Consider the following 27,406-nt stretch of genomic DNA (forward strand, 5'->3'; position numbering starts at 1 on the left):
TATGAGGGTGGGGTCCTCATAATAGGATTAGAACTCAATACCTGTGGACACAGCAAGAAAAGCCATCTAGAAAGCAGGAGGCCGCCCTTGCAGGTTTGTTAGCACCTTCAGTGTGGGGTTCCTAGCATCCAGAACTGTTAGAAAGAAAGCTGTCTAGATTTCTCTCTCTCTCTCTCTCTCTCTCTCTCTCTCTCTCTCTCTCTCTCTCTCTCTCTCTCTCTTTGGATAGGGTTTCTCTGTATAGTCTCAGTCCTGGAACTCACTCTGTAGATCAGGCTGGCCTCAAACTCAGAGATCCGCCTGCCTCTGCCTCCCAAGTTCTGGGATTAAAGGCGTGCGCCACTACTGCCCAGCTAGACTGTGAGATTTCATTAGCATCTGAGAAGTAGTGCTGCTCAGGTTTGAGAAATATACCCGTGTTTCTTAAACTATCCCACTTCATCTCAACCTTGAAATAAAATTTCATCCTTATACAAAGAGCAAGGATAATTTCATATAACTTAAGATGTTAACTTCAGTCCTCCAATTAAAAAACCCAGGGTAAAGCTGACCACCGTGGCATTGTATAACCCAGGGCGTTTCCCTGAAGCCCTTCATCCTGTGGAGAGATGAGGATGCTTTCACAGTATTTTTACATTATGAGTGAAAACCCAAGTTTTAAAGCGTACGTAAGTTCTTCCCACCTTGATTTTCTTCAATAACAAATTTTATTAATACATTTTTTTTAAAAATGAGAGGATAATTTTATTTAAGTGAATGTTATTTTCTCAAAACTTTAAAAACCCAAGTTTTAAAGTATACATTAGCCCTTCATCCCATCTCCATTCTCTGCCATAACAAATTCTATTAAAACACCATTTAAAAAAAATCACAGGATAATTTTATTTATAAATGAATGGTATTTTCTCTACACTTCAAATCATCAGTTCACTCTTATAACAGAGAAGAATTTAAATAACACCAGCAAAACGGAATGGAGACACAGTGCCACTCACAGTACCGCGCTGCAGGCTGGGAGGATTTCCAATCAGTCTTACAACACGGTCCATTTCCAGTGAAATGTTCAGAACATTGCTAGGAAGCACTTTCCTTCATACTGACTTTATTGCAACACGTCCTAGGTGTGGGCTCTTGATCATTTGGAGTTGATCAAAAGCCTGTATTCTGTAGAGGTGGATGCCAAGGAACCACTGGATGTACAATCTGCTCATCTGACAGCGGCCTTCAGATCCTTTGGTTTGTATCACAAGCCTTTGCAAAGTGAATTGATTAATGGTTGTTCCCACAGAGCTTTATTTTAAATAGGAGAACACAGTTCCTACACAGTCTGTGCCAACGTCCTTGACTTTTTCATGTCCATGGCTTTCTTTATCATGTTGTACACCGATGGCAATCTTATTTTATCCATATTTTTGCTGTAAACATTGAGAAATATGCCAAGGACAACTAACAAGCCAGACCATATATACCTAAAAAAGAAATGAGAAAGTGGATAGTAGCAATTAAGGCATAGAGTGGTTAGTCCATAATTAATCACATAAAAACTCGCTATTAGAGGTCTAAATAATTGTATTAGAATCGTATGTTGGATGGAGACGGGAGGGGTTCATGAAGCCTGGTCCGGTTTGGTTCCCACTGTTCGGCTAACAACCATAACCAAAAGCAACTCAAGGAAGAATGGCTTTGTCTGGCTTACCCATCCCAAGTCCCTTTCTACAGAGGGAGGTTAAGGTAGGACAGAAGCAGAGGCCCTGGAGGAACATGGCTTACCTGTTTTATCTTTCTGGCCTGCGTAGGTAGCTTTCGCATAGACCCCAGGAGCACCTGCCCAGGGATGGCACTGTGCACAGTGAGGTAGGTGAGTCCTCACATATGCGTCATAAGAAAACGCCTGTAGGCTTGCCTATAGGCAAATCTGATGGAGACTTTCCTAATTTAGGTTCCCTCTGATAAGCAGACTCCTGACTGTGTCCAGTTGACATAAAATATAAGCATCAAGAAGCCTCACCTAGCGAAGGTACTGGCAGTTGATGGATGCCCAGGGAGGGAGCATCAATTTTCTTCAGGGATGCAGCCCCAGGCTGGTCACATATGCTGTGGGTTGCCCTGCATCCACTCACAGACTAGCAGCACCAATTAGACTCAGTAGTGAATGAAAGATAGAATGCATTCAGTTGGGACAGAAATGTCAGGAGGGGAGGCCAGCAGCAGTTTAAAGAGGAGAGAGTAGGAGGTGGATTTGGCTCATTGTCTACATTGTATAGAAGAAGCCTTAAAAACTAGGTTGATCACATACAGGAAAAAGTTTTACAAAATGAGAGTAATTTAAACTTTGGGGTTATTGGCATATTCAAAGTCTAACAATTACCAAGAGACTTAAGACTATATTTAAAATACCAGCTTCCTGTCTATCAAAGGCTACACTGTATGTTCAACCCAGTACTCAACTGGTTGTCCCAGTAAAGTGGGACATAGATGACAAAAAAGGACACAGTCTGCAGGAAGCAAAGGCTCACCATAATTTAATTACTAAAGTATTATAGCATATAAAGAAAGGTTATCTATAAACAACATACAACTTGTAATATACTGATGGGTATTTATTTTACAATTTTATTTAAAATTACCTATTTGTAGATAGTAAAAAGACTGCTGAACACTTTCACAAAACCCACAACAAAATCATTAGGATACAATTTACAGAATATCTTTCTATCACTTATTGCTGTGCAAGGAAGCTATAAATAAAAATTTTACACACATGAATTTTAAACATATACTTTACATATATACAAGAACAATCGTTTACTCAGCTCCTGCATTACACGCGTGCACTCAGTCATTGTGCATGGCATACTCCACTCTCATCGGCACTGACGCGCCACAAACACTCGGCCAGACTGGAACATATATCTTGCTCCCACTCTGTCACATTGGTGCTCACACCCCACTAACAGTCAGCCACACTGGTGTGTACCCTTCACCCAGTCAGTCACTCTGCGTCCGTCATACACTCCCCTTTCATGCAGTCCCATGCTAACGAGACCACATTTCCACTGGGCTTAGCTGGGTAACTTAAGTATATAAAATGATATGCACAGATTCCTAAAATAGGAAAAAGGCACTTAATAGATAAGAGACTGGGATGAAAAGAATTCTTTGTGGAGGACAACAGGCTAACACACGTTAACATAAATTTTACAAAAGTAAAAGTTGGAAAAACACTGCTGTTTAAGGTGAAATATGAAATCCAGTATCTAACTTTGAAACCCTGATACATAAGTACTTACTGAAAAGTGAACGGCTTAGCAAAGAACAGGAAGGACAGGACAACGGTCATTGCTTTCCTTCCTGTTGTCACTGTAGGGAAAAGAGTTAGATGCATCTCACTGTCATGGTAATATCTGGAACTCATTTCTGTACAAATATTTATAGGTCTGTGTCTGCCAGAATCACTAAGATCCCTGGCACTGATCAAATCAAATGTCTAAGGACAACTGTCGTAAGTGTTCATCAGCTGTCACAGCACACTGGAGCCATGAGAGGCTTTCAGTGTAAGAAAGAATTGGGTAGAGCAAGGGTTATCTGAAGTGGAAACTTCTAGTTTCATTGGAAAGTGAGCTACGTCAAACAATAGTTTGCTGGGACACACAGGTGAAAGGATGTCTTGCTAAAGCAAACACGTGAGAGACTGTTCTCCTGAAGCAGACACAGGTGAGAGGACCCTTGATGAGAAAATACAAATATAAACCACAGACAGTGGGAGATGAGCACTGAGCTTGGTTTTCTTTGTCCCGCCTCTCTTCACTAACGACACACATGTATTGGTTTGCCTTCCATAGCATTGTTGAGCTCAAATTGTGATAACGCTACCATTGGGAGAAAGTCGCCCAAGAACTGCCCGTGAGGTTCCCGTGGCAGCTTGCTGCCGTCGCCGCAGCCCGCCTCAGGCAGGTTGGCGAGCCTGGCGCTGTCTTAAGGACTGAACTAGAGCTGCCTGGTGTCTGCTTACTTTAAGGACTGGACTGTCCAGGCCGGGTCATCCAGTGTGGGCGTGCTGAACAGACTGCTCTGCAGCTGCTGGATCTTACTCGGTGTTCTTACAGGACTGCACTGCTGCCCAACACGACTGAGCTCACCCGCAAGGAACCACTGAGCAGGTCCAGCCCCTCGTATCCTGTAACGTGTCTCTTCCACTGCCTCCGCTGGGTGGTGGGCTAGAGGAGAGGCTGAACCCTTACTAAAAACAGGCTGCAAAAGCTGTCTGTCTGCAGTTATCCTTCTAACGCAGTGTACGGCTCATCATGGGCATTGCTTGTTTTGAGACAGGTCCTGCCATGTCTCGTTCATCCTGCTCCAGCCTCCAACCCACTGGATTCAAGGCAATCACCCCACAATGGCTTACTTAGGCATGGTGACCTCTGTGGCGGGGACAGCAGTTCTGACAGTCCTCATCTCTACACATACGTATTAACACCATTTCCCACTCTGGGCATTCCTCATCAACCTCTGCTGAAGGCCCGACACTGTCCGACTCAGCGCAAGCACAAGAGGAGCCACAGGGTTCTCCATGTTGGCATTCTGCCCTCACACTGCTGCTCTCTGTCCCAGACCTTGTCTCAGATTCCTGTTCCTGGCACTTGACTCAAGACCTTGCTCTGGGAACACATGTCAGGGCCCGAGCGTCAATGGCTGGTTTTAGGGCATCTATTTTAGCTGGGCATGTGTTCCTGTCTTCCCTAACTTAGGTGTGGTTGTGTGACAGGCTGTGGCAGAGGAAAATGTGGGTAGATGTGTTATTTCTAGAGGACTGTACGTCTTGTAAATTCTCAGCCTCCATGCAGCCGCCCTGCAAGAAGCCCTGATGGTAGGGAGGGTACTGAGGACCAACCATGGTGAAGGCAGCAGCTGGGGAACCAGGGCTTTGCTGGAGTCCTGACTCTAGCAGGCTGTCACGTGAGCCACTTAACCTCTCACACTCACATTATCTGAGTTTATAGTGCCTGCTGGTTGGGACTCACTCAAAATGGTATCTAGTACACAGGAAGGGCTCCATGTTAGCTGTTACTATTCCTTCCTTTGTCTTTTGACAGTAAAAACTTTCTGCCTCTATCATGGACAGGTGTGCATTAAGAGCTCTGGAAAATGATGCAGTGGTCACTGGCTCCCCTTGCTCAGCCCCCCATTTCTCCAAATACCGCAAAGGCAATCTTCAGTCCTCTACAGTGTGGACATGGACACACTCATCACTGCTGAAGAAAGACACAGATCTGGGGGTGGTGTCAGGAAACATCCACATCAAAGGCTTGAAAAATGTAAAATGCACCCGCCATACTTTAAGTGTAAGGAAGACTGGAATTTCAGTGATCAATTAAAAGTATATGAAAGTAGTATTTCCCTGAAGGGGTTTCACTCCATTATAGTTTTACAGAATTTTTTTCTAATGTACTTAATGTTTTTCATGAAAATGTATATACATGACATAAAAATGAAGCCTTCAGGGCCAGGGATGCACCGCAGTGGCAGAATGCGTGCCCAGCATGCTGAGGGCCCAGGGTTTTCCCCAGTACTGCACAAAGGGGGAGAAAGAAGTCTTCAAAACAGGAAATCAAGACCAAACCCATTTCCTTTAGAACCCCACACAAGCTACTGGAGTTTGAGCTGGAGACAAGTACTACTATTTTTAGGGACCAGATCCCGCTCTTCCATTCGCAAAACATCGGAAGCCATGTTAACTTTTACTTCAATGTAAACAATGGAAACATTTACTTCACAGTCTAAGCCAGGCTCCTACCTGTTACAGCCAGAAGTGCACCGAAGATTTTAATGAGGGCCAGAACAAAGGAGATCCCAAAGTATCCAGTGAGGGAAAACAGGAAGGCGTAGCCGTAAGTCCCAACAGGGTTCTGCAAGGAGTAAGACGGCCTGTTAGAAAAGTACACTGCAAACCCTGAGGTACCACACAAAGTCAAGCACACATTTTAATCAGCGTCCTGAGTGGCAATAAGTCACTGCACAATGCAGTCAAGCAAATAATATTTAGTTTGTATTTAATGGGAAAATATTGATGATATGAAAAATCCTTGACTGGTACATTATGAACTTCTTAAAAATTAACTTACAGGGTAGAGAATGAATAAAAAATTAAATATCAATCATTTCTGAGGATCTGTAATGTTGTATTCAAAGGGTTACCAATTTATATCAACAGTAGCCATTTTTGAACTAGGCAAAAAAACAGGACAGAGAAAATTATTAAATGCAAGATGTTTATTTTTTAAAATGCAAGGAGTGCTTACCTTTGAACAAAATGCCACTGCAGGGCCCAGTCCACTAGTGCATGACAGTCCCAGCAAAATGTACACAAACCCGATTGAGTAGGAATACAAAACCTGGCAGAGGCACAAGCAGTAAAATGACTACCACACTGAAACGGGAAACGCAGGGGTTTGCACACACAGCATAGTTAACCTACTCAAAATCTGTGCTACGAATAAACATTACTACAGCAACATTATTATCACTGCCCTATGGCTCAAGTTTCTAGAAATAATGGCTGATTCTAGTGGCCCATGAACCAGTATCTAAATGCATATATAGCATTACATAACGAAAAATCCATGGCATATGAACCCTTCCATATACTTTTATATTTTACTTATTGAAGCAGATTTTATCACTCTAAAAGCATGAACACGACAAAATCCTTAAAGCTACTTATAAGATATGAAAAAATACCCTGAACATTGGAGGGTGTAAAAGATATGAGAATCATCACTGTAATTTCCCCAGCCACTTTCACTCCAGCTTCTTAGCCTCCTCACCGAGCGGTGTGTCAAACACCGTCTAACTGATATGCCTGCTACAAGTCAGCTATGCTCCCCAGCATGTGTGGACTTCTCACAAGTAAAACTTTTGACTTTCAAATGAACACACTGAAGCTTCAGATTGTAACCACCCCAAAGGAGAGCCAGAAGTATCCTAGGATAGGAACCAAGACTTCAGTTTAAAGCCTGTGGACCTCTTGGCTACCTTGAGTTTCCAGGTGACCTGCTTGGTCTTAATTCTAAGGCCATCTTTACCCCAGCCATGAAGAGTGACAAGCGATCACAAAAATGCCTTCCAAAGCTCAGGTTCCTGTTATGGAGATGTTACTTATGATGCCCCATGCTGTGCCCCGACAGCAACAGGAAGCATAGCTGCTTTAATGTAGTGTGTTCCACCTGAACAGCAAAGCAAGTATGCTCTTGCTGTCTGTCTGTCTCTGTGTCTGTCTGTGTGCCTGTCTCTCTCTATCTATCTCTCTGTCTCTCTCTCTTTCACACACACAGAGACACACACACACACACCAACACACACAAACACATTTTCCTATATAAAAACAAAACCAGAAGATGTTTTTATCTTTAGAATACTTTAAAATCCAGTAGGCATCTAAAAGACACAATTTAGAAGACTAGGGAAATAGCTTAGGAATTAAGAATGTGGATTGCAAAGTCAGGTTCTTAGTACTCATGTTGGGTGGCTCACACTCCAACTCTAAGGGGATCTTGACCTCTGCTGGTATCTACCTTCATGCACTAGTACACACACACACACACACACACACACACACACACACACACACACACACACACTTTCTCCCTCTAATATTATACAGTTAAAAATAAAATAAAAATATTTTAAAAGACATTTGAATAGAAGGAAAGACCTTGGTCTTACACTGAGAGAATTATGTACAGATGTCATGTCCCTAAATTAACTTAGAAGTCAATGTCCCACCAATCACAATCCCAGTGGAATCTCTAGTTTATGGGAGGCTTCTAGTAACTCGTCCTAATGATGGGGAATGAATGAAGCTGCTCATGTTTCTGTGGGTGGAGGCAGATATCAAGGTTAGAGAATTCAGTTCAGACGCTTCTGTGAGGATGTGAGATCTTTTTTTTTAAAGGCATCTAAAACAAGTGGGAAGGGTGGGATGTGTAATATACAGAATTGGGTTTTAGCAGGAACTATTTAATAAAAATTGGAAATTATAAAACTAGTAAGTAACATAGATGAAAATTTTAAAATCTTGAGTTGGAAAAGGCTTTGACATGTAGCCAGAAACCATCAATAAGAATTATAAACTTCCACATTGAGTATAACCCAAAGAGGAACACAAACAGAAGAAAAACAATGTCACAGAGGATTTTGTAAACAGATAAAAGATTACCGAAATTAATGAGAAAAATATTGATCAGTTATACAATGAGCTCTTAGCAATGACAGGCTTTTTTCTGACCTTTTTTCTGACCTTCCACAGTATTCTTATGTTCACGTCAGTGATAAAGTAGATTAAAATGCACATTAAGTCTTTGGCACTGTAGCTATTTCATAAAACCAGCAGTGCGCCTTACAGACTCGAGGAAGTGCTGGGGTCCTCACCATCTCCGAGTTGGAAGCATTGTGCAGTTTCATGGCCTTCTCCTGAACGTTCCCAATGACAGCGTCTGCACACAGCGCCAGGGAGATAAGCATCACACCTTCAAGGAATAAGAGAGTGATCCTCTTTAAACACGCGGACGGGAAGCAAGGTTGGCCAGAAATCTAACTGGGCTAAACAAAATCAAAAGCATGCTGTCACTCCCATTTGGCTGGAATGCTGCCTACTCTGATCTGTAGCTTGCTTTGGTAGGCACACAGTAATGATATTAACATAAAAAAGACGGACACCACCAAACTGATTAATGCTGCCATCAGGACCACACTCATCACAGTTCTCCTTTTAGCAAGGATGGTGTGATGGAAGAACAAGTGTAGGAGAAAGAAACTCTTCGATCTACTGGGACTGGGAGCTGCACAAACGATCAGAAGGGGAAAAGAGAAACACCCAATATTTAGAGAAAACACACACACACACAGTGTCTTTCTAAAATGTTCAATTTAAAAGGAACACACGGGCATTTGCCAAGGTCACTTCTGGGGCATGGCTCCTGCCTGGAACTCTACACTGTCTCCTCTATAAGTCGTACTCATGTTCCCCGACCCACGCTTTCCAGGGAGCGCAGTTGACAAGTGCAGCTCCAGCTCAGGATCTGCCCTCGATTCCGCAGATGTCTCAGCTGCATCTAATGCAACAGTGACTTCGTTAGCCTGCCAGTCAAACTGTCCCAGTAGCTGATCATATAAGCAAACGTCCCTTTCTTTCATGTCCTGAGGAGAATGTGAACAGGATTAAGTTATCGCACACTAAATAGCATAGTTTGGGTGATAGCACTCACTCCTAGGAAGCAGCACACAGGTGTTCATGAGAACGACCAACCGTCATCCCTGAGCCTCACATAGGAAGGAAAGGGAGTCACAGTTCTCTCTGTGGTCTCATGGCCTCACAGGCTGAAGTGTAAGCCAGTGGCTCTCACCTTCCTAAAGCTGTGACCCTTCAGTACAGGTCCTCATTTGTAGTGACCCCCAACCATACAATTATTTTCATTGCTACTTCCTCAGTGTAATTTTGATGTTATGAATGGTAATGCAAATCTCTGACATGCAAGGTATCTGCTACGTGATTCCTGTGGAAGGGCCATTCAATCCCCAAAGGGTCAGCTGTGAACCGCTGCTCTAAAAGCAGAGGGGACCAGTGCCCACCAGTTTCTTTCATGAAGTATGCTGGGTTGTATTTCTCCCAAATGTAGTCATGGAACTCAGGACGTAGAAGCTCCCAGTGCCCGAGGTGCACCTTCCTTGGCTGTCCCGCCCGTCCCTCTGCTGCCCTCTCACTGCTGTGTGTGTGTGTGTGTGTGTGTGTGTGTGTTTTCTCAGCCCTGAGGTGATGTCACATAAAGTCAAGACAAAAGCAACTAACCCTTGGTGCTCTTTACCCGAGAGTGGGCCTGATTTGTTCTGGAGAGTTCTGATATCTGTTGATACGATCTCTTCTTTCAAACGAAGACCATCGTTCTTAATTACTAAAGAGCACAGCAAATGGACTATTGAAAGGGAGTGAGTACACGGAGTGGGTAAGGTTTGTCTTAATCGTTTGGAGAGTGCTTTTCTGACTCTATTGACTTGGAACAGCACACCCTGCCACACCCAAATGTTATCATTCTATAGCCAAGTGTTGCTTTCAACACTTCCTAGTTTCCAGAGAATCATTTTCCATCTAGTCACACTCAACTTTACACGCACGCACACGCGCGCGCGTGCGCGCGCGCGCGCACACACACACACACACACACACACACACACACACAGTACAGTACAGTCAGAAGCATAAATGGGTCACCAAGAAGTAGTGAATACTGTACAGCAGAGAGTCCGAAACATAGAGAGGTTGATTTCACTGTTTTTCGTAAAGGTTAAATTTAAACAGGACTAGGATACAGTTTATAAACAGAATGAGTACACAGTTATGATCACCTCAAGCACACCGTTAGCCTGGCCACAGGGTAGGGGGGAGTGTTATTTGCAAGCTTCGAACAGCATGAAAAATGGTTCCCACACCTTCTGCCATCTCCTCCTCTCCTCCCACCAGCTCTGTAGGAGGCAAAGTGTTCTCTCCATACTACAGAAGGAGAATAAAGGGACTGCAAGTCACCCAGAAATTCTTGGTTATATTTTTACTAAATTTAATCTCACTCATTGCAAATTCGTGCCTTTTCTAACTTTGTTTTTCAACTAGAAGAGCCGATGGTGTCTGTTTCAGGCAACCTCTTGAAATGAAAGTCTGTGATGTAAAAATAAAGATTTCCTGAAAATTCTTGACTCTTGACGGCGAGAGGTGTGACTGTGAGAACACTCTGTATATGCAGGGAGGTTCCGATGAAAGCTGAGACCCCAAGCCCCCAGGACTGTGGCTGCTAGAGGGCTGCCCCCAGGCCCAACTCGTTCTATTTAAACACGGAGAACAGGCTGGTAACTAAGGCTAAGAAGACTGACTGATAACCGGTCTGACTGATGAAAACAAGTGTGGCTCTAATGTAACCGGTATTTTCATTATGGAGATAATTAGCTTATACAGTGAGCTTGCTGGTATTCCAATACTGCCTTTCTGCTTGGTCTCTTGTGCTTTTTTGTTTTTGTTTTTCTGATGTGGAAACTTTAAGTGTAATTTTAGTCAACACTGTGTTCTTAGTAAAACTTAGTAAGTATACTGTACATGTAGTAAATGCCCCACAAACAACTTATCTGAATGATTATTAAACTAGACAGTGTTCTAGTGCCTATTTCTATCCCTGGACATATTGAAAGACTTATTTGGCTTTTGAAAAATATAAATTTTAATTGACAAAAGTTAGTATAGCACACATTGGAGGAAACTTAAATCACACACAAATAATTCTAATTTATATCATCATGATTTCCCCACAACTTCTGTGTGCAGGTACAGATCAGCACACACATGCCGACTCTCATGTCTGGCAGCTACTGATGCACCTGGAGCCTCTAGTCACGCACCTCCACGTCACAGCGCTAGAGCTGCGATACTTTTCCTATCATTGGAAAGTCCGAGTGAGAGCCTTGTTAAGTGTGGGACCCACGGACATTATAACATCATTTAGAGTCCTCAAGAAATCTTACAAATTCTTATTCAAAATAAAATTCAACTTAGGGATACAAATCCATTCCTCACCTGTCAGATTAAAGTTTGGTGCAATTGTGCTGTCAGCGAGGGTAAACCAGATCAGGCCCAGGCTCATGCACACTGCGGCAGACACATCTGCAAGGTTGTACCGCTTTCCTATGTGAGACAAGAGGAAGATGGCCTCATTATGCAAATAGTTGCCTGGCCTGCCGTCCACTCACAGTGCCTCACCAGGCAGAATATGGATCGATGTGCTGTTCATGCCTAATACCCAAAGCATAAGGAACACTCAGAGCAAGCATACAACAATCCTAGGAGGTTTTAGTTTCAACCAGGCACTGCATGTTCTTGTAAGACAGAAATGGGATCCTATTTTAGTTATTATGACAGGAAAACAAAAATCAAAACCACTCACATGCACCGACCGCTTACTTCAGAGTATGTGGCCGGAGAATGCACCTGAGGGGATTTTGTTGTAACATCATCAGGCACTCACACAGACTGAGATGGACGTGATGTCTTTGGGCAAATTTATCTCAGGGGAGTATTATCATAATCCCAGTCTACGGGTGAGCAGGCTTCCTTATACAGTACATGACTGCAATTTGGGAAGACTGAAAAAAATAAAGGATACCCCTCAATTTTAACTATTGATAGAAATGAGTATGTCTTTTATTTATTAAAAGGCTGTGTATGTTCTTGAAGTTCATAAGCTTAAGTCTACTGAGGGAAGAGAGTAATGGGCCTGGCTATTTTAAACACTGTTTCAGCTTATAAATACCAATGTGAAGACCATTAGACAGGGGAGAATTCACTCATTTTCCTTTGCCTCTATTTACAAAGTGACATGTATTCTAACCTTTGGTAAAGATTCTAAGGTAATGTATGTGCCTAGTCAGAAGTTTTAGTAGAGACTGAGGTATTTGTTCCATATGAACAAACCACTATCTTTAATGTCCAGGGAGGTGGCTGGTACATTTCCACTGTAAAAGGTGGTCTCTGGGAAGGCATCTTGATGCACAAACTGAGAGCAGGCTGCCTAAGCCCTTCAGTGATGGGAACAGCGTCAAGACAGGGAGCAGGCAACAACTTGGCCCAACGCTTGCTGCTCTAACTGCCTCCTCTTTCTCTCCAGCTTGACCCAGATGGGTTCTAAGTCATCAGAGAGCTGGTACAGTCAGTCAGGGAAGAAGGGGGTCCACTCAGACAAGCCTCACTATGCAAATACAGCACGGTGGGGATGCATTAAATTCCAAGATAAAATAAAACAAAATGCTGGCTATTCTCTCTTACATCCAAATTATGAACCTCCAATCAATATTTAGAGAAATATCAATGTTTTTAATACCTTATTTTTACCAGATACGGTACTATTACAATATCTAGAATGCTCAAGAACTCAGTTGTGGACATTTGATTGTTTTTCCTAATGCCAGATGCCACAACATAGTTGTGTGCTTCAAACAGTATAAAAGCAGTATTACTGTACCTTGAATAAAAACTCCTCCTAGCATAACAGGAATCAGTTTGCAGCACTTGAAGATGACTTGGGTTGGGTAATTCAGGTAGCCCAAGGAAGTGTTTGATAAGCCCATAGTACCCACAGTTAGAAAAGCTATTAGCATGTAGGTTTTTCCTGGTATTCTGGAAGAGACAATTTTTAAAACCTTCATTGTGGGACCCAGTTTCATAGTACTTTAAAGATGATGGCTTACAATGTGCTTCCCTGATCTCTGGTTAATGTTTCTGGAAGCATACGTTTAAAATGTCATTCTTTTCAAGTTGTAACACTGCTTATCGGTACATGATATTGATAAAAATCACGATAAACTGTTATTGAATCATCACTGAGGAATCTCAACCATGTGTTGTGATAGTAAGATACTTCCTGAGACTCTAACTCATGGATAAATGGTGATCAAAGATTTTGTTTTTATAGTAGCTCTAGGTATAGATAAAAACTATCTTGATTCAATTCATAAAAACAAAGATGATTTAAAACATATAGGCCTCTACAGTGGCGAAAGGCACCAGTCACTACTGTTGTAAACTAACGTTTAAACTGCTGCTGTTTCCTAACTCTTCCATCCAGCATTAGGAAAACTCTGACCACCAGGAATGTCAGAGGCCTTCTCAAGGACAAGGTCCTGGCTTGACAGCTCCACGCACGAGGCTGCTCCAATGTCTTACAAATCACTCTTCCATTTTCCGAATTTCAGTAATCAGCTTCAGATAAAGTTTCTGATGCTGTTTTTGTAACCTCTACTTTTTTTTAGCGTTGGCTCTACTAGGGTTTCCTGAAGGAGAATCTGAATTTGCCATCTTTAGAACTTTAAGCCATTGGTATGGGCATATGCTCACTCTGAATACTTATTAATAGTTTAAAATAATAATCTGGCATACTGGTGTGGTGAACATAAAAAAGAATTATTCACATAATTTGCTTATGCTGTGAGGTAACCTACATTTAGGCATTTACATTGGCATTTAAATCAACACAAAGTCATACTTCCTCCATTTTTTTCTCTTCCTCCTTTTTTGAGACAGGTTCTCTAACCCAGGTTGGCCTCAAATTCCTTATGTAAGAGGAGAACCTTCAGCTTCTTCTGATGGATTCCTATGCTCTGGGATTACAGGTGTATGCCCTGCAGCCTGGCTTATATGGTGCCAGTGACTGAACCCAGAGCTTTAAGCATGGCAAGCAAAGACTCCACCCAGTGAGCTACACCCAAACTCTACTCATCTTTATATGGGTACACATACACTAAAATATTGTATTAGAAAAATTCAAGTGAAACATATTATTTACCCTTTGAACTTTGACGTTTTTCACATTTAAGTACTACTGCAGGAGTAAACATTAAAAATCCAGTGCAAAGAATTGGCCCACCCATAGGGTAACCTTCAGTTTCTACAACTGTATTTCCTCAGACCCTGGAGTCTGGCCAATTGCTGTCCTTATCAGAAAAGGAGGAAACATCACTCTCCCAGCTAAGGATAAAAACCAGAAAAACAAAACAAAACAAAACAAAACAAAACAAAACAAAAACCCATACATTTCCTCAAAGATAAACTGTGAACAATGGTGGTCAGAAAGCAAAAATTCCAGTCAGCAAACTTATGAGGAAAGGTTACAAAAGTAGACTACAGGTAGAAAGGGGTTGCCTAAGGCTCAGGGGCTCAGGCAGAAGCTCTAAGCCCCAGATGAACTTGCTACATGACCTTATAAAACTGTCAGCCCTGCTCCAGGTACTGTTTCCTCCTGGGTGATGAGGAAAGGCAATGGCTAAAAAGTTGTTATTTGGTGAGCAATGGCAGCACCATGTCTCAAACACTGGAGCTGTGATGCTCCTCCTAAAACACTCAGGCAGGCCCAGAGCTCAGAGACTCCACAGGCCTTGACAGAGCTGAGGAGAGGCAGTGGGCAAACCCAAGATCCTTACATTTTAGATCCTGTTCTCTGCTAATGTGTCATTCATGACCTTACAGACCTAGGAAACAAGCAAGCAGAGTGTGGGTCAAAGGCTAAAGAGCAACAGGCAAGGAAGTGCAGAAGCAAGGACACCAAAGACAAGGAGCCCTGAGGCTGAGAGAGAGGCTGTAAAGCACCTCTGCGTATGTCAAGACAACAGGCCTCTGAAGAAACAGCCTCAGTTCACAACCGTATTGGCTTCAAGTCTAGAAATGTATCCCTTTAAGTCAAATGCAAGTTATTCTATTTTCAGATACTTTCTGGTCACATGGCTAGAAAGCTGAGGTAAAGCTAGCCCTCACATATCTCATCTGGCTGGCTTTATAGGGAGGCACTTCCTTCTCACCCCCAGCAGGCAGGAGCTGTCTTTCCAAGAGCTAATGCATCATCAGCCCCTCCCTAGTAGTTCTGGGAAGTCTATTTAGTTCCCTTCCTAGTCTATCACCGAGTGTTATCTTGGAGTCTTAGAGCATGAAAGCAGTGCAGATATTCTTGCACTTGAGGACCTAAGTACAGCTGCTGTAACAATTTACCAGCAATACAATTTGGGAAATAAAATCTATAAAGACATTTGTTAGATTCTTCCAGTAAGAATCTTGAATAAATGGTAAAGTTAAATAGTTACCTAAGTATATACTTTGAAACAATTACATGTAGAAAAATAAAAAAGCTGTGATGTTTTAAGGCACTAAACATTTATAGAAAAGATGGGATGTCAGTACTGTCTTTATTATCTTTTAACTGTCCCACAGACACATGAATATAGGCATCCTAGACTCGATGAAAGGATGAACACGCTTCATTACCTCCCAGATCCCATGCCCACATTCCTAACCACCTTCTGTTTATGGTCACAGGATTACTGTGCTTTGTTTTATATGCCATTAAAGATAAACCAAAGTATTTTTTCAAATCTATATGATTACTAATTGAAAATATTTTCAAATAAGAGTTCTGGATTTAGCAAAAAGAAATGTGTCTCTTCAGTATTTAGGAATACAGGTCTCTAAACCAAGACAAGAATGTGGGAAATGGGCTTGTAGGGAGAAGGGATGCTCACAGGGATGGGAGGGAAAGGAGGGAGGGACACACACACACACACACACACACACACACACACATACACACACACACACACACACACATACACACACACACACACACACACACAAAGGTCAAACAGACACACACACACACACACACACACACACACACACACACACACACACACACACACACAAAGGTCAAACAGCAGAGAAAAGGATAGTAATCTTGGACTTTCAGTCCTAGCTGCCAGCTCTTCCTGACTTGGTGAAGAAACAGCAGCATAAAAAAGTTTCTATTCAACATAGTGGGTATACCAATCATGAAGCCAAGCCAAACAGCTCTGACTATTGTTGAGAGTTGGGGTGGTAGAGGAGCCTCATCCAAAAGGAAGTCAGTCCTGGTGAAGATGCAGGCAGCTCTATCCTGGAGACAGGCCAGAAAAAAACCTCTGATTCAGTGGTGGGTTTTGATGAGATTGGTGTTTCAGGCAGACAGGTCAGTGTTGAAGAGGAATCCCACCCAGAGGGCAGGGGCTTGGCACTACCCTGAGGAAACTCACTATTCAAACCTTATCTATGTGGGGTGGCCTTAAAACAGGGAACAAGAGAGCCTGCTGTGGGAGCCAAGAACCCTGCTGCTTGACATCCACAGCTGTATTCCTCCAAGAGGGAGATCAATACTCAAGAGGGCAGCAAAGGAGAAACGGATTGCTTTGTCTGCACAGATCTCAAAGCTCTGTGTGGGCCACACTCCCAGCACACACAAGAGACGACTCCTTCCAAGCAGAATTTCAGTGACACCAGGAGGCTCTAGGTAAGGAGTCACAGGGGGTGAGGGTCTGCCTACTCCACAAACTACAGGGATTCTGCTACAAAGACAAGATCTAAACTGAACATAGGCACTTGTTCACCACCACACAAACCACAGCAAAGACAAAAGGCCACAAGGCCACCTGCCTCTGCTGACAAGAAACAGGCAGGACCCACAGGGAGGTGGCTGTGACTGCATCCTTCTGACCCCCAAGCTTTTCTTTCTTGGGAACACTTAGTAGTATTTTTACTTTACTGTACTTAAAATAGTTACATGTTTTTCTCCTTCATACACTCATCTAATTCTATTTAGCCATTTTTCATTACTAAGCAAGCATTTCTATTTTCTTTTTCTTAAATACTTCCTATGTTTTTCTTCCAATCCTTTTAGCAACACTTTGCCCTTATTTTAGGAAACAAATAAACCTATCCTTTTTAAAAACTCTCTTTCCTAACATTTATCTAATTTTGCTTTTGAAGTTTCTCATTATTGGAAAATCTTTTGTTTATTGGTTTTGAAATCTTTTGCCTTTTTCTGTTTTGTTCTGTAACACTCTCCTCCTCTTTCCTTTCCTCTATTTACCCTTGCTGCTTTCTATTGTCCTTCCTTTTCATCTCATTCATTCATTGTTTCCACATTTAGTACAATCCTTCCTAACACGACAGCAATCCGCCACTGGGTTTTGCCATTTTCTGTTTTATGTCCTTGGTGAAGTGTGAGCTGTATTGACTTTAAGTGTGTTCTATCCTCTGTGATGTGGTTTGCTTGTTCCCCTTTCTGAGTGGAACTAGGTAGGGACCGAGCCTTCAAGAAAAGGCTGCTCAATATGATGATATACAGATAGGACTGAAGGAATATTCAAACCAAGAGATGTGTTAAACAGCTTCAAAGAAAACACACACACACACACGAGAGAGAGAGAGAGAGAGAGAGAGAGAGAGAGAGAGAGAGAGAGAGAAAGAGAGAGAGAGAGAAAGAGAGAGAGAGACAGAGATAGAGAGAGGGAGGGGAGAGAGACAGAGGGAGAGAGAGAGCACACAGTGTGATTTCAAAAGACCCCACTCAATTATTGAATTCAACGATATTACTGAAATGGCAAAGTGTCAGATGAGACTTCAAGAGTGTATTAGTCAAAATAATAAGTGACCTTAAAGAATATGCAAACAAGCTGTAGGACAAAAAACAGGACTTGGAATGAAGTCAGCAATGTAAAAAAAAATTGAAAAAAAGTGTGCATGTGTGTGTGAGAGAGAGAGACTGACTCTCAGTAATATGGATGAAAAATATGGGTAAGGGGGAAAATCAATAAGGAAATTGAGGTTTTGAAAAAAAGAAACTTGGAAATAAACTCAATGAATCAAATAAAGAAACAGTGGAAAACATTGCCAAGAAATCTGACCAAGAGGAAGAAAGAGTTTCAGGGCTGGAGAGCACAAAAGACAAACCCTGCATTCCAATACCCATAAAGAAAACAATAAAGGGTTTTTACCTTGAAGCCCAAGAACTCTGCAATCCAACCTAAGCACCGTGGGTAGAAACTTAGGTAAGAATGGCAGGCATGCAGCTCATAAAACCTCAGCAGAAAATTTCACAGATCTAGAGAATGAAATGGACATCGAAACACAAAAGCTCATGCAGAATGCCAAATAGACACGAGCAGATAACAATGTGTCCATGGCACAGAATGCCAAACAGACAAGAGTGGATAACAATGTCTCCATGGCACAGAATGCCAAACAGACATGAGCAGATAACAATGTGTTCATGGCACATAAAAGCCAGGACAACAGGAATACAAAGAAACAAGGTTAAAAGCTGTGAGAGGAAACCGTCAGCTTACCTACAGAGACATAACTATTAGAGGAATATCAGCCTCTCATCAGCCATTTCAGTCAGGAAATCATGGAATGAGAGAGCTCAAGTGTGCTGACCCAGTTGCTATACTCAGCAGCATTATCTTTCAAAGTTGATAAAGAAATACAAATATTTGAAGATAAGCACAAATTAAGGCAGTTCATGACCACCAACTTAGCATTCCAGAAGATAGTTAAAGGAATATTATACACAGAGGAAGATGCAAAAACACTCTCAATCATAAGAAAATAAGGGAGTAAGACTTTCACAGAGTAGCAGACAACAAAGGCGAGCTCAGAAGGAATCGATCATGTCTGATGTAATACACCAGAAAACCCCTGGCAGGAGGGAAAAGAACAAGAGTCTAAGCAACAGAATTACAGTGGTTAGTACATAGTTTCTAGGAACAAATGACCTCAAACTAATGTTTCCAAGAAGCATCTCTCTGGAGGATACCCACACTGAGAGTCAAAAGATGGAAGTCAGCATGCCAAACAAATGGAAACCAAATACAAGGCATAGTATTTTGATAGCTGATAACCTGAAATCAAATTAGAACAAAAAGAAGGTCAGCATATTGTAATAAAGGGAACAACTGAAGAGCAGCTGTAACTACTGTGAATAAACATGCAGCAAACACTGTGGCTCATGACTTCATACAGACACGAACAGGCATTTACAAGTCACATGGGTGTAAGTGCAACATAGTGGGAGATTCTATTGTCAGTTCTCATCTCTACACAAGTCATTCAAATTAAAAATCTACAAGGAAACTTTAAGCTATACCACTGCTCAAATGGATTTAGCAGATGTATTAGCTTCATCTCAGAGATGAAGCCGGCTCAATAGACACAAATTAATGTAATATACCATATAAATAACCTTAAGAACAGAAATCACTCCCCCATGAGACGGGAACTATTATTATTGCCTTTGAACAAATGAGGAAGCATATCCTTAAAGGGGAAATAGAGTAAAATTTGAGGCTCATCATCAAATCTATATTGTGATTCTCTGGTATTCCTGGGAATATGTGATTTCTTTCCAGACTAGGATTCTACATTGCCAACAGCCGATGGAAATTTTATAAATATGTGTGTGTGTGTGTGTGTGTGTGTGTAAAAAAAAAAAAAAAAGAACAGAAATCACAAGATTATTTCAAAAGATGTAGAAAATAGAAAAGATCATGGACAAAATTCAATACTCCTTCCTGATTAAAACTCTTTAAGATGATAGGAACAGAAGACACATCAACAAAATCAAGGCTCTACATGACAAGCGTATGGCCAATGTTATACTCAAAGTACTCAAAATCTTAGCTAGAGGGCCAGCAAGATGGCTTAGTGGATAAAGCCACCTGCTGCAAGGGCTGACAACACAGAGAAGAGAAGTCAAACCATCCTCATTTGTATAAAACACGATCCTAGCTTTAAAGAACTTAAAGACTCCACCAGATGATTCTTCATATGAATTTTATAAACCCAAGCCAACGATGCTGAGGAAGAAATGAAGAAAATCCTACTTAACAACTGTTTAGAAAAAAAATAAACGAAAACAACAAAAAGAAACAACTAACCTAGGAATAAATGTAATAAACCAAGGAGTTCCTGAAAGACTGCTCCAACGATACTCGTAGACACTGAAGAAAGACACTGAAGGTGACACTGGACTGGCAAAATTAATGAGAAAATAAGTGCATTATTAAAACTGATCTACAGATTCAACACGGTCCTATCATAATTCAAATGCATTGTTTTACACAATTAGTTAAGATGATCCTAAGAATCATTCATCAGTGTAACAGACCTCAAAGCACTTCTAACAGAAAATACAATGCGGAAGGTATCACAGTAAACTCTATTATAAGGCCTTATTGATAAAAAGGATGCAGTAGACCCCCAAACAGATACAGAACACAGAACAGGAGAGATGGAAAGAAACACACAACTACACCAACTCATTTTTGACAAAGGTGTCAAACACACAATGGGAAAAAGACAACCCCTTGCAACAAATGGTGCTAGGAAACTGGATAAGCTAAGGCTAGAAGCCTCGGTGACCCTGAAAGTGACAGTAGGCACTCTGCCTGATTCCCGGGCACCAGGCCCGTTACTAGCTGCAACCCTCCATAGATTTGTGGACATCAGTTATGTAAGGGCAACACCCTAAACCCCTCCGGAGGTAGAGGACATGTCCTGTGGTCACTAGGCTCAAAGCAGATCTCCATTTTAATGAGGTACCTAAAGGCCTGGAGGACTTAGCCAATAAGCTTTCCTTCCCAGACACTATTCCCTGTATTAATATAAGAACTGTTAAGGGAAAGCACTTCAAGATACAAGTGTGGGCAGTGACATTAGCCATGCAGGACAGACTCTCTAGAGTAGATAAACTGTATCACATAAAATTAAAAACCTTTTTGCCCAGTAAAGACAACAGCCACCAGAGTAAAGAGACAGCCTACAGAAAAAGAGAGGAGAGAGAGAAGGGGCGGGGGATATCTGTGTTAACTGTGTACCAGAGAGGGGATTAATACTGAGAACACATTACTCTTTCCTCCCCCCAGTTAAGCACCATAAACCCTAAGCACCGTGAGACAAATCACACAGTCAGGAAGTGGGCTAAGACACTGCATACACGATCCTCAAGACAATGCAAATGGCCAGGAGATATCTGAAACAGGTCAATATCCCTAGCCATCAAAGAAATGAAAATTCAATCTGCTCTGAGAGTCACCCTCAACCCAGTCAGAATGGGAAAGAAAACACAGGGCACTAAGAGCTGGAGAGGATGCAGGGAAAGAGGAATGTTTATACACTGTTGATGGGAATATGAACTGGGGCCACCACAATGGTAATCAGTAAAGGGTTTTCTTAAAACAGAAAACCTAAAGAATAATATCCCAGCACATGGCCCAGCTCTGCCGCTCCTAACGTACTCAAAGGATGCCATGCTACACAAGTCCTTGGTCTCCATGTCATGTGCACACCCATGTCATCCTGGCTAACCTCACAGCCAGCTAGGAGAGCTAGCCTAGACACGGACCACCCTACAAAAGACCAGAAAACAAGTCAGGTGTGTCTACAGAGTGACATCTGCTAGAATGGATGGAGCTAGAATTCATCCTGTCAAATGAACTAAGGGGACTCATGAAGACACAGCCATATGCTCTCCCCCACACAGGTACCTGAGTTGATGTACAGGGGGAGGGGTTACCTGAGAGTAGACATGGGACAACAAGGATGGAGGAAGAGATCTTAGGTGGGGAGAGGAGGACACTGACAGGGTCATCAAACACCCGTGACAGAAAAGAAGGAGAGGAAGGGAGGGAGGGGCAAAAGCAGGATAGGAAGATGTGGGACGCAGTGGGGGATGGGATGGACTAGAACAACACATGATGACACATGTACATGAGAAAGCCAGAATGAAACCCTTACTATTAGCTAATTAAAAAGTGAAAAGAAGAACACAGATTTCAATGACTAGGCACTTCACCACAAAGTCAGCAGGACACAGCCCATAAAACATTGCCTTCACACTTCAAAAACTACCAGAAAACTCAATCCTGGTTTCCACTTAACCACTGTGATGCTAGGACGTTTTAACCCTTTCACTAAACATACAACTTCTTTGGTCAGGTTATGACACTCTGTATCTGAGCATTGTGTCTGAGGGAGTGCACTCAACCATGAACTAACCTGAGCTCTATTGTGACACCGCACTTCAAACTTTTTATCCAGTGCACAAAATAAACAGATTTATTATTTTAAGTCAGTAGTAGTTGAGAGTGATAAAGACTCGGGATTAGAGGTTAGCAGAAAACAGAGTTCATGCACGTTTAGCAAGCTGACTTAGTTTTTCCAGATTCAACTGATGAGAGTACCGCTCACTCCCCAGAGTGCCAAGCCCACCACATACCTTCTCCTTCTGTCCTGAGTGAGCTGTAGCTCGATTAGGCCAAATACGGAGTAAAAGGCAAACTGCACTAAGGTAAGGTACCAGCCGTAAGGCTTAAAGCCTTCCACTGAAAAGATCAGCTCCTGTTGAAGACAATGCATTTGTTAGGTCTGAGGCCGAGAGGACTTCCAATCAATTGTTAGAAGCTCGATTTAAAAGAAACTAAGCCATACTCCCAACTCCCACCAAATCACAAGGCTTCATAAGATAACACATGCATAAAAAACAACAGAGAAGTAACTACAATGTAACATCTCCTCATGTCTCTACATTAAAAATTATTTTTAAATAAAAATAAATTTTAAAAATAAAAAAATAAAAATAAATAAAACAAAATTAAAGTTGCCTCAAACAAAACTGGGCCAATTCAAGAACCCACAGGGAGCTCATTTCCCTAAAGCCAGGGGTCTACGTGCTGCTTTCCTACAGGAATACGGCTCATACTTTAGCATTTTCAAACTTATGTATCAGATTTTATAAAAGTCTTCCTTGTATAGGAGATGTTTAATTTCCCTAAACAATGTGTGTGCATTTCTTTCCTTCCTTCCTTCCCTTTCCTTTTCTTTTTTGAGACAGGGGCTCATGTACGCAGGCTAACCTCAAACTCACTACTTAACCTACAATGGTCCTGACCTTCTGATCTGCCTGCCTCTAAGTCCACAGCATTAAGATTCTAAGTGTGCGCCACCATTCTGTTTATGAAGAGTTGAGAAATGAGTTCAGGGCTTAGTGCACACTAGGCAAACACTCTATGAAAAGAGCTAAATTCCCAGCTCTTAAATACAGTATCATATTGTGAAAAAAACATGGATGTTAGTTACTAATTGGCCATTTTAGCAAATCAATAAGCAGTCATTAACCAATGCCTAACTCATCGTCTTTTTAAAAATCAATGTGTGTGTGTGTGAGAAAGAGAGAGAGACAGAGACAGACAGACAGATACACACACACACACACACACACACACACACACACACACACAGAGACGGAGAAAGGTAGCTCAGAGGTTAAAAGTGCCTGCTGCTCCTGCAGCTGTCCAGGTGCACTTCCTATCATCTATGCAGCTCAAAACCTCCTTTCGTCCCAATTCCAGAGCATGCAAGGCCCTCCCCTCTGGGTTCCTAGGGCAACAGACACGAATGTGATACACTTACACATTCGCAAGTAAAATACTCAGACACATAAAAAGTAAATGAATACGTTTTTAAAGATATGAACACACAGCTACAATTATGTATGTTTCCTTAAATATTTACAAGTTTACTTTCCTAATTTTAACTTCATAAAATTTCTTTCCAACTTAAGATATTTAATTTGCAGATTCTGATCTTTACTCTTAGCAGCCACCTTAGGAGGCTATTGTTCTGTAAACATCTCAAGCCAAGGGTCACCAGATAGCTCGTAAATAAAAATATCATGGTGAAAGTAAGTATTCAAAACCAACATGAACATTAAGTGCTAAAATAGCTAACGTTTTCATTGACAAATGACTACTTTTTACCTGTAAGTATCCATAAATTAGGTAAAATACAAAAACTCCAGCCACACAGATGAGAAACTGTGTGAGCTTGCTAAACTTGCTGAGGTTCACGCCCAGCACCACGACGTCCTCAACTGACTTGATGTGCGGCGACATGGCCTGCGTTTTGGAGGGCACTGAGATGGAGACATACTTCCTGGAGTTGTTGAACTTGAGGTCCATTGTTTCTGCTCTGCCACAGTCAAGGCCTGCAACTTGGTCTCTGCTCTTTTCGGATGCTTCGTCCTGTCTTTCTTCTGCTGGCTGGGCCTAGAGAAGGGGATAGCAGTTATGGTAAACTACTTCATCAGATTCAAATAATAATCCAAAGCACACTTTAAAATTTATGGATTTAAAATTTACTTTCTGGATATCACTGTTACCACCCACAGCCCAGCTCCCAAACAAACAAACACAAGACCCCATTCCATACTCATGCAGCACTGGATAGCATCCCATTCATCTCCATAGCAACCAAAACTGGGACTATATGTGGTCGCATGCCTATATCATCTAGTATATATCTAATTCTAATAAAATGTAATATAGTTTTAAATTATAGCCAACCTTGTAAGAGAATAAAGAGTGATGTTTAAGGGCTGACATACAGTCTATTTGCTATTGAAGTTCTAAAATAAAGTGTGAGATTCAGGTATGAGATTCAGCAACAACATTCCTTAGGCTGAAAGAAAAAAAACAATGTGCGTAGCCCAGGCTGGTGAGGAAGTGAATGACAGCTCTCCTGTCTTAGTGTCTTGAGCACTATGATAAAAAGCATGAGCCATCATCATGACTAAGAAGTCTTACCCTATGAAGGAATTTATTCTACTATAACATCTTTGGAATGTAAAAGGCAGAAAATATGTCACTTTTTTTTTTTTGTCACACACACACACAAAATTGTGAAGGCACCACCGATGACTGTCAAGTTTCTCTCTGCATTTATATAAGTGGAAAAATAATGACTTCTATATAAACACTAAGGGACGTGCGGAATCATAGAGCACACACCGGAAGGAAGGACTATCTTCCATGACAGTCTCACTGCTGGCATTTCAGGAGTACAAATCTGAGGGGAGGAGAGAACAATTTTGGCAGGAGGCTTCACTTAAAAATATAAAAGAGACTGTCATGTGATAGTTTGAAGTGACAAGAACTAGAGTCACCTCTTGGTGGTTGCTTCTAGTTAGCTGAGCTGCGGACATTAAGGAGAACTCATCAGTCATACCAATGGGGGCAAGGTTCTGTGTACAATCAAACTAGTAATATATAAACACCAATACATTTATCTGTGGGACGCATGCCCTGTGTCTGAACTTTAGAAATACTTTTATTTCCTATGTCTTTTTATTCTTTATTCTGCCTTCCCTTCCTGTGCCTCAATCATTTGTATTTCTGTAATTGTTTTTATATGTCATATTGTAGGACATCCCTGAAGTAGAATTTTCATGATAAGCTATGTTTTAAATTCCCCACCTCCCATTGTCCTGTGTTTTAATACTGAGGGGGAAAAAATGTTCTGGTCTGCTTTCTATGTCCACCTCGACCGAGCACAGGTTCTGAGCTGCTCTTCCCTAAGTTCTTTCAATGAAAGGCCTACACTACTCATCTGCTCCTGAGTACAGCAGATTTCCAAAAGCCACCTGTTCATGCTGTCCCTTCTGCTTGATGTCTTCTTTCTTTGGGTCAGATTTAAGTTCAGTGTTGACACCCCCTCTCTGCTGTGACATCAAGCATTAATGCCTCTGGTTAGAAGACACAGGCAAGAGCAAACCTTACTAGTTGCTGCACCTTGGTATCTGACATGTATTTTTTATCCATACCAGAGAACAAATAAACTGGCACAGCTATGACAGCCACTCTCAAACTCCAGCTCACAGCACCCGTCGCCTGGACACGGTTTTGAAAGGACCGTGATGTTGGCAAACTTGTTTAGCAAGAATGAAAATCCACAGTAGATAAGAACAGGGAGGAGAATGAGATACTGATGCTGCAGGTAGGCAAACATGCACACACAGAGTGAGCCTCAGAAAATCCCTTCCCCACTTTTACTGACATCGGAATATTTATGCAGAAGGCAACTCTTTCCTAACATTGCTCTCTTCTGAAATGTTCAGAGTTAAATAAAATGCCAAGTTAACTAGCGCTGACAGTGGAAGAAAGCACCCCATGATTTGGAACTTTGCGTCTGAGCTCTGGAGCCACCTGAGGAGTCTTGGGCAAAGTCAACTCTCTGAGACTCAGGTTCTGAATCTCTACTGGGCAAAGGAAATGCAAGGGTTAAAGCATCTCTGCGGGATCTCTGAGACAAGTGTAAAAGAGCACAGCACACAGTATGGCATCCCAAATGCGGTAGCTTTTAGTATCCAGCTTTTCAGAAACACTGCTGAAGAGGTCTGGTGTGCTTAAGCTGACTCATCCTCCGGACATGGAATAGGAAACGGGGATCTGGAGTTCCCACCTAGCCTTCACTACAAATGTCCCTTCCGTCATCCACTATCAGAAAAAAAGATTCTCTTGTGCTCTGTTAAACATGTGACCAACATTACTCCATTCCACTCTCCTCCACTTTAACACTCCTACACACTTCCTGGAAGCCTTATGAGATGCAGTTCTAGGCTGCAGCACTACCCTCTTTAAAACACGTCCAACACAACACCCATCTCTCCTGAATTCTCTTTAGAGAGCACTTGTGCTAACAAGGAAATGGAGCCACTGTCACTGCTAACACGACATCTCATTACCACCAAACCTGCCCTGTAAAAGTCTGGCATTCAGTGTGCAGCTTTACACTACACTACTGATCAGAATATCGCTGGTCAGAAAGCATGAGTGAGGAAGGCCTCTGCTACTCTCAAACTCCGATCTCCGATGCTTGCAGTCTCACTTCTGTTTCTATTGTTAATAATTGATATTGTTATCTAAAGAATCAGAGCCAGGCATGGAGAGATGGCGTGGTGGTTAAAAATGTTTATTCCTCTTGCAGAAGTTTGGTTCCCAGCACCCGTCCTTGTTAGGTTTGCAATTGACTATTACTCTACCCTCAGATTCCCATCAGAACCCTCTCATGCATATATCCACAAGTACATTCATACACACACACACACAGACACACACAGACACACACACTACAAATAAATCTTATACAAACGAACAAACAAACAGGGACAAAGTCCTTATGGTACGG

At 41.9% G+C, this 27,406-nt stretch overlaps 1 protein-coding gene across 16 annotated transcripts in view; it reads right to left on the reverse strand.

The window, feature by feature from the left end:
- Positions 1-684: 684 nt before the first annotated feature.
- Slc35b3 (solute carrier family 35, member B3) overlaps positions 685-27,406 on the reverse strand; it is a 28,748-nt gene continuing 2,026 nt past the window's right edge. For 4 of the 16 annotated variants that reach the window (XM_006516527.3, XM_006516528.3, XM_006516530.3 and 1 more), the window contains exons 2-11: positions 24,202-24,489; positions 22,662-22,783; positions 20,323-20,415; positions 13,053-13,207; positions 11,612-11,719; positions 8,428-8,525; positions 6,300-6,392; positions 5,795-5,906; positions 3,291-3,360; positions 858-1,469 (exon numbers count right to left, since the gene is read on the reverse strand). In XM_006516527.3, coding sequence (XP_006516590.1) covers positions 1,319-1,469; positions 3,291-3,360; positions 5,795-5,906; positions 6,300-6,392; positions 8,428-8,525; positions 11,612-11,719; positions 13,053-13,207; positions 20,323-20,415; positions 22,662-22,783; positions 24,202-24,489 — 1,290 coding nt within the window. In that variant the 3' untranslated portion in view covers positions 858-1,318. Of the gene's footprint in view, positions 3,361-5,794; positions 5,907-6,299; positions 6,393-8,399; positions 8,526-11,611; positions 11,720-13,052; positions 13,208-20,322; positions 20,416-22,661; positions 22,784-24,201; positions 24,490-27,406 lie in introns of those variants that run through there. The other 12 variants (XR_001780746.2, XR_003950411.1, NM_134060.4 and 9 more) reach the window with 9 other exon arrangements.

This window comes from Mus musculus, chromosome 13 (assembly GCF_000001635.26).
Source record: "Mus musculus strain C57BL/6J chromosome 13, GRCm38.p6 C57BL/6J".
Lineage (NCBI taxonomy): Eukaryota > Metazoa > Chordata > Mammalia > Rodentia > Muridae > Mus > Mus musculus.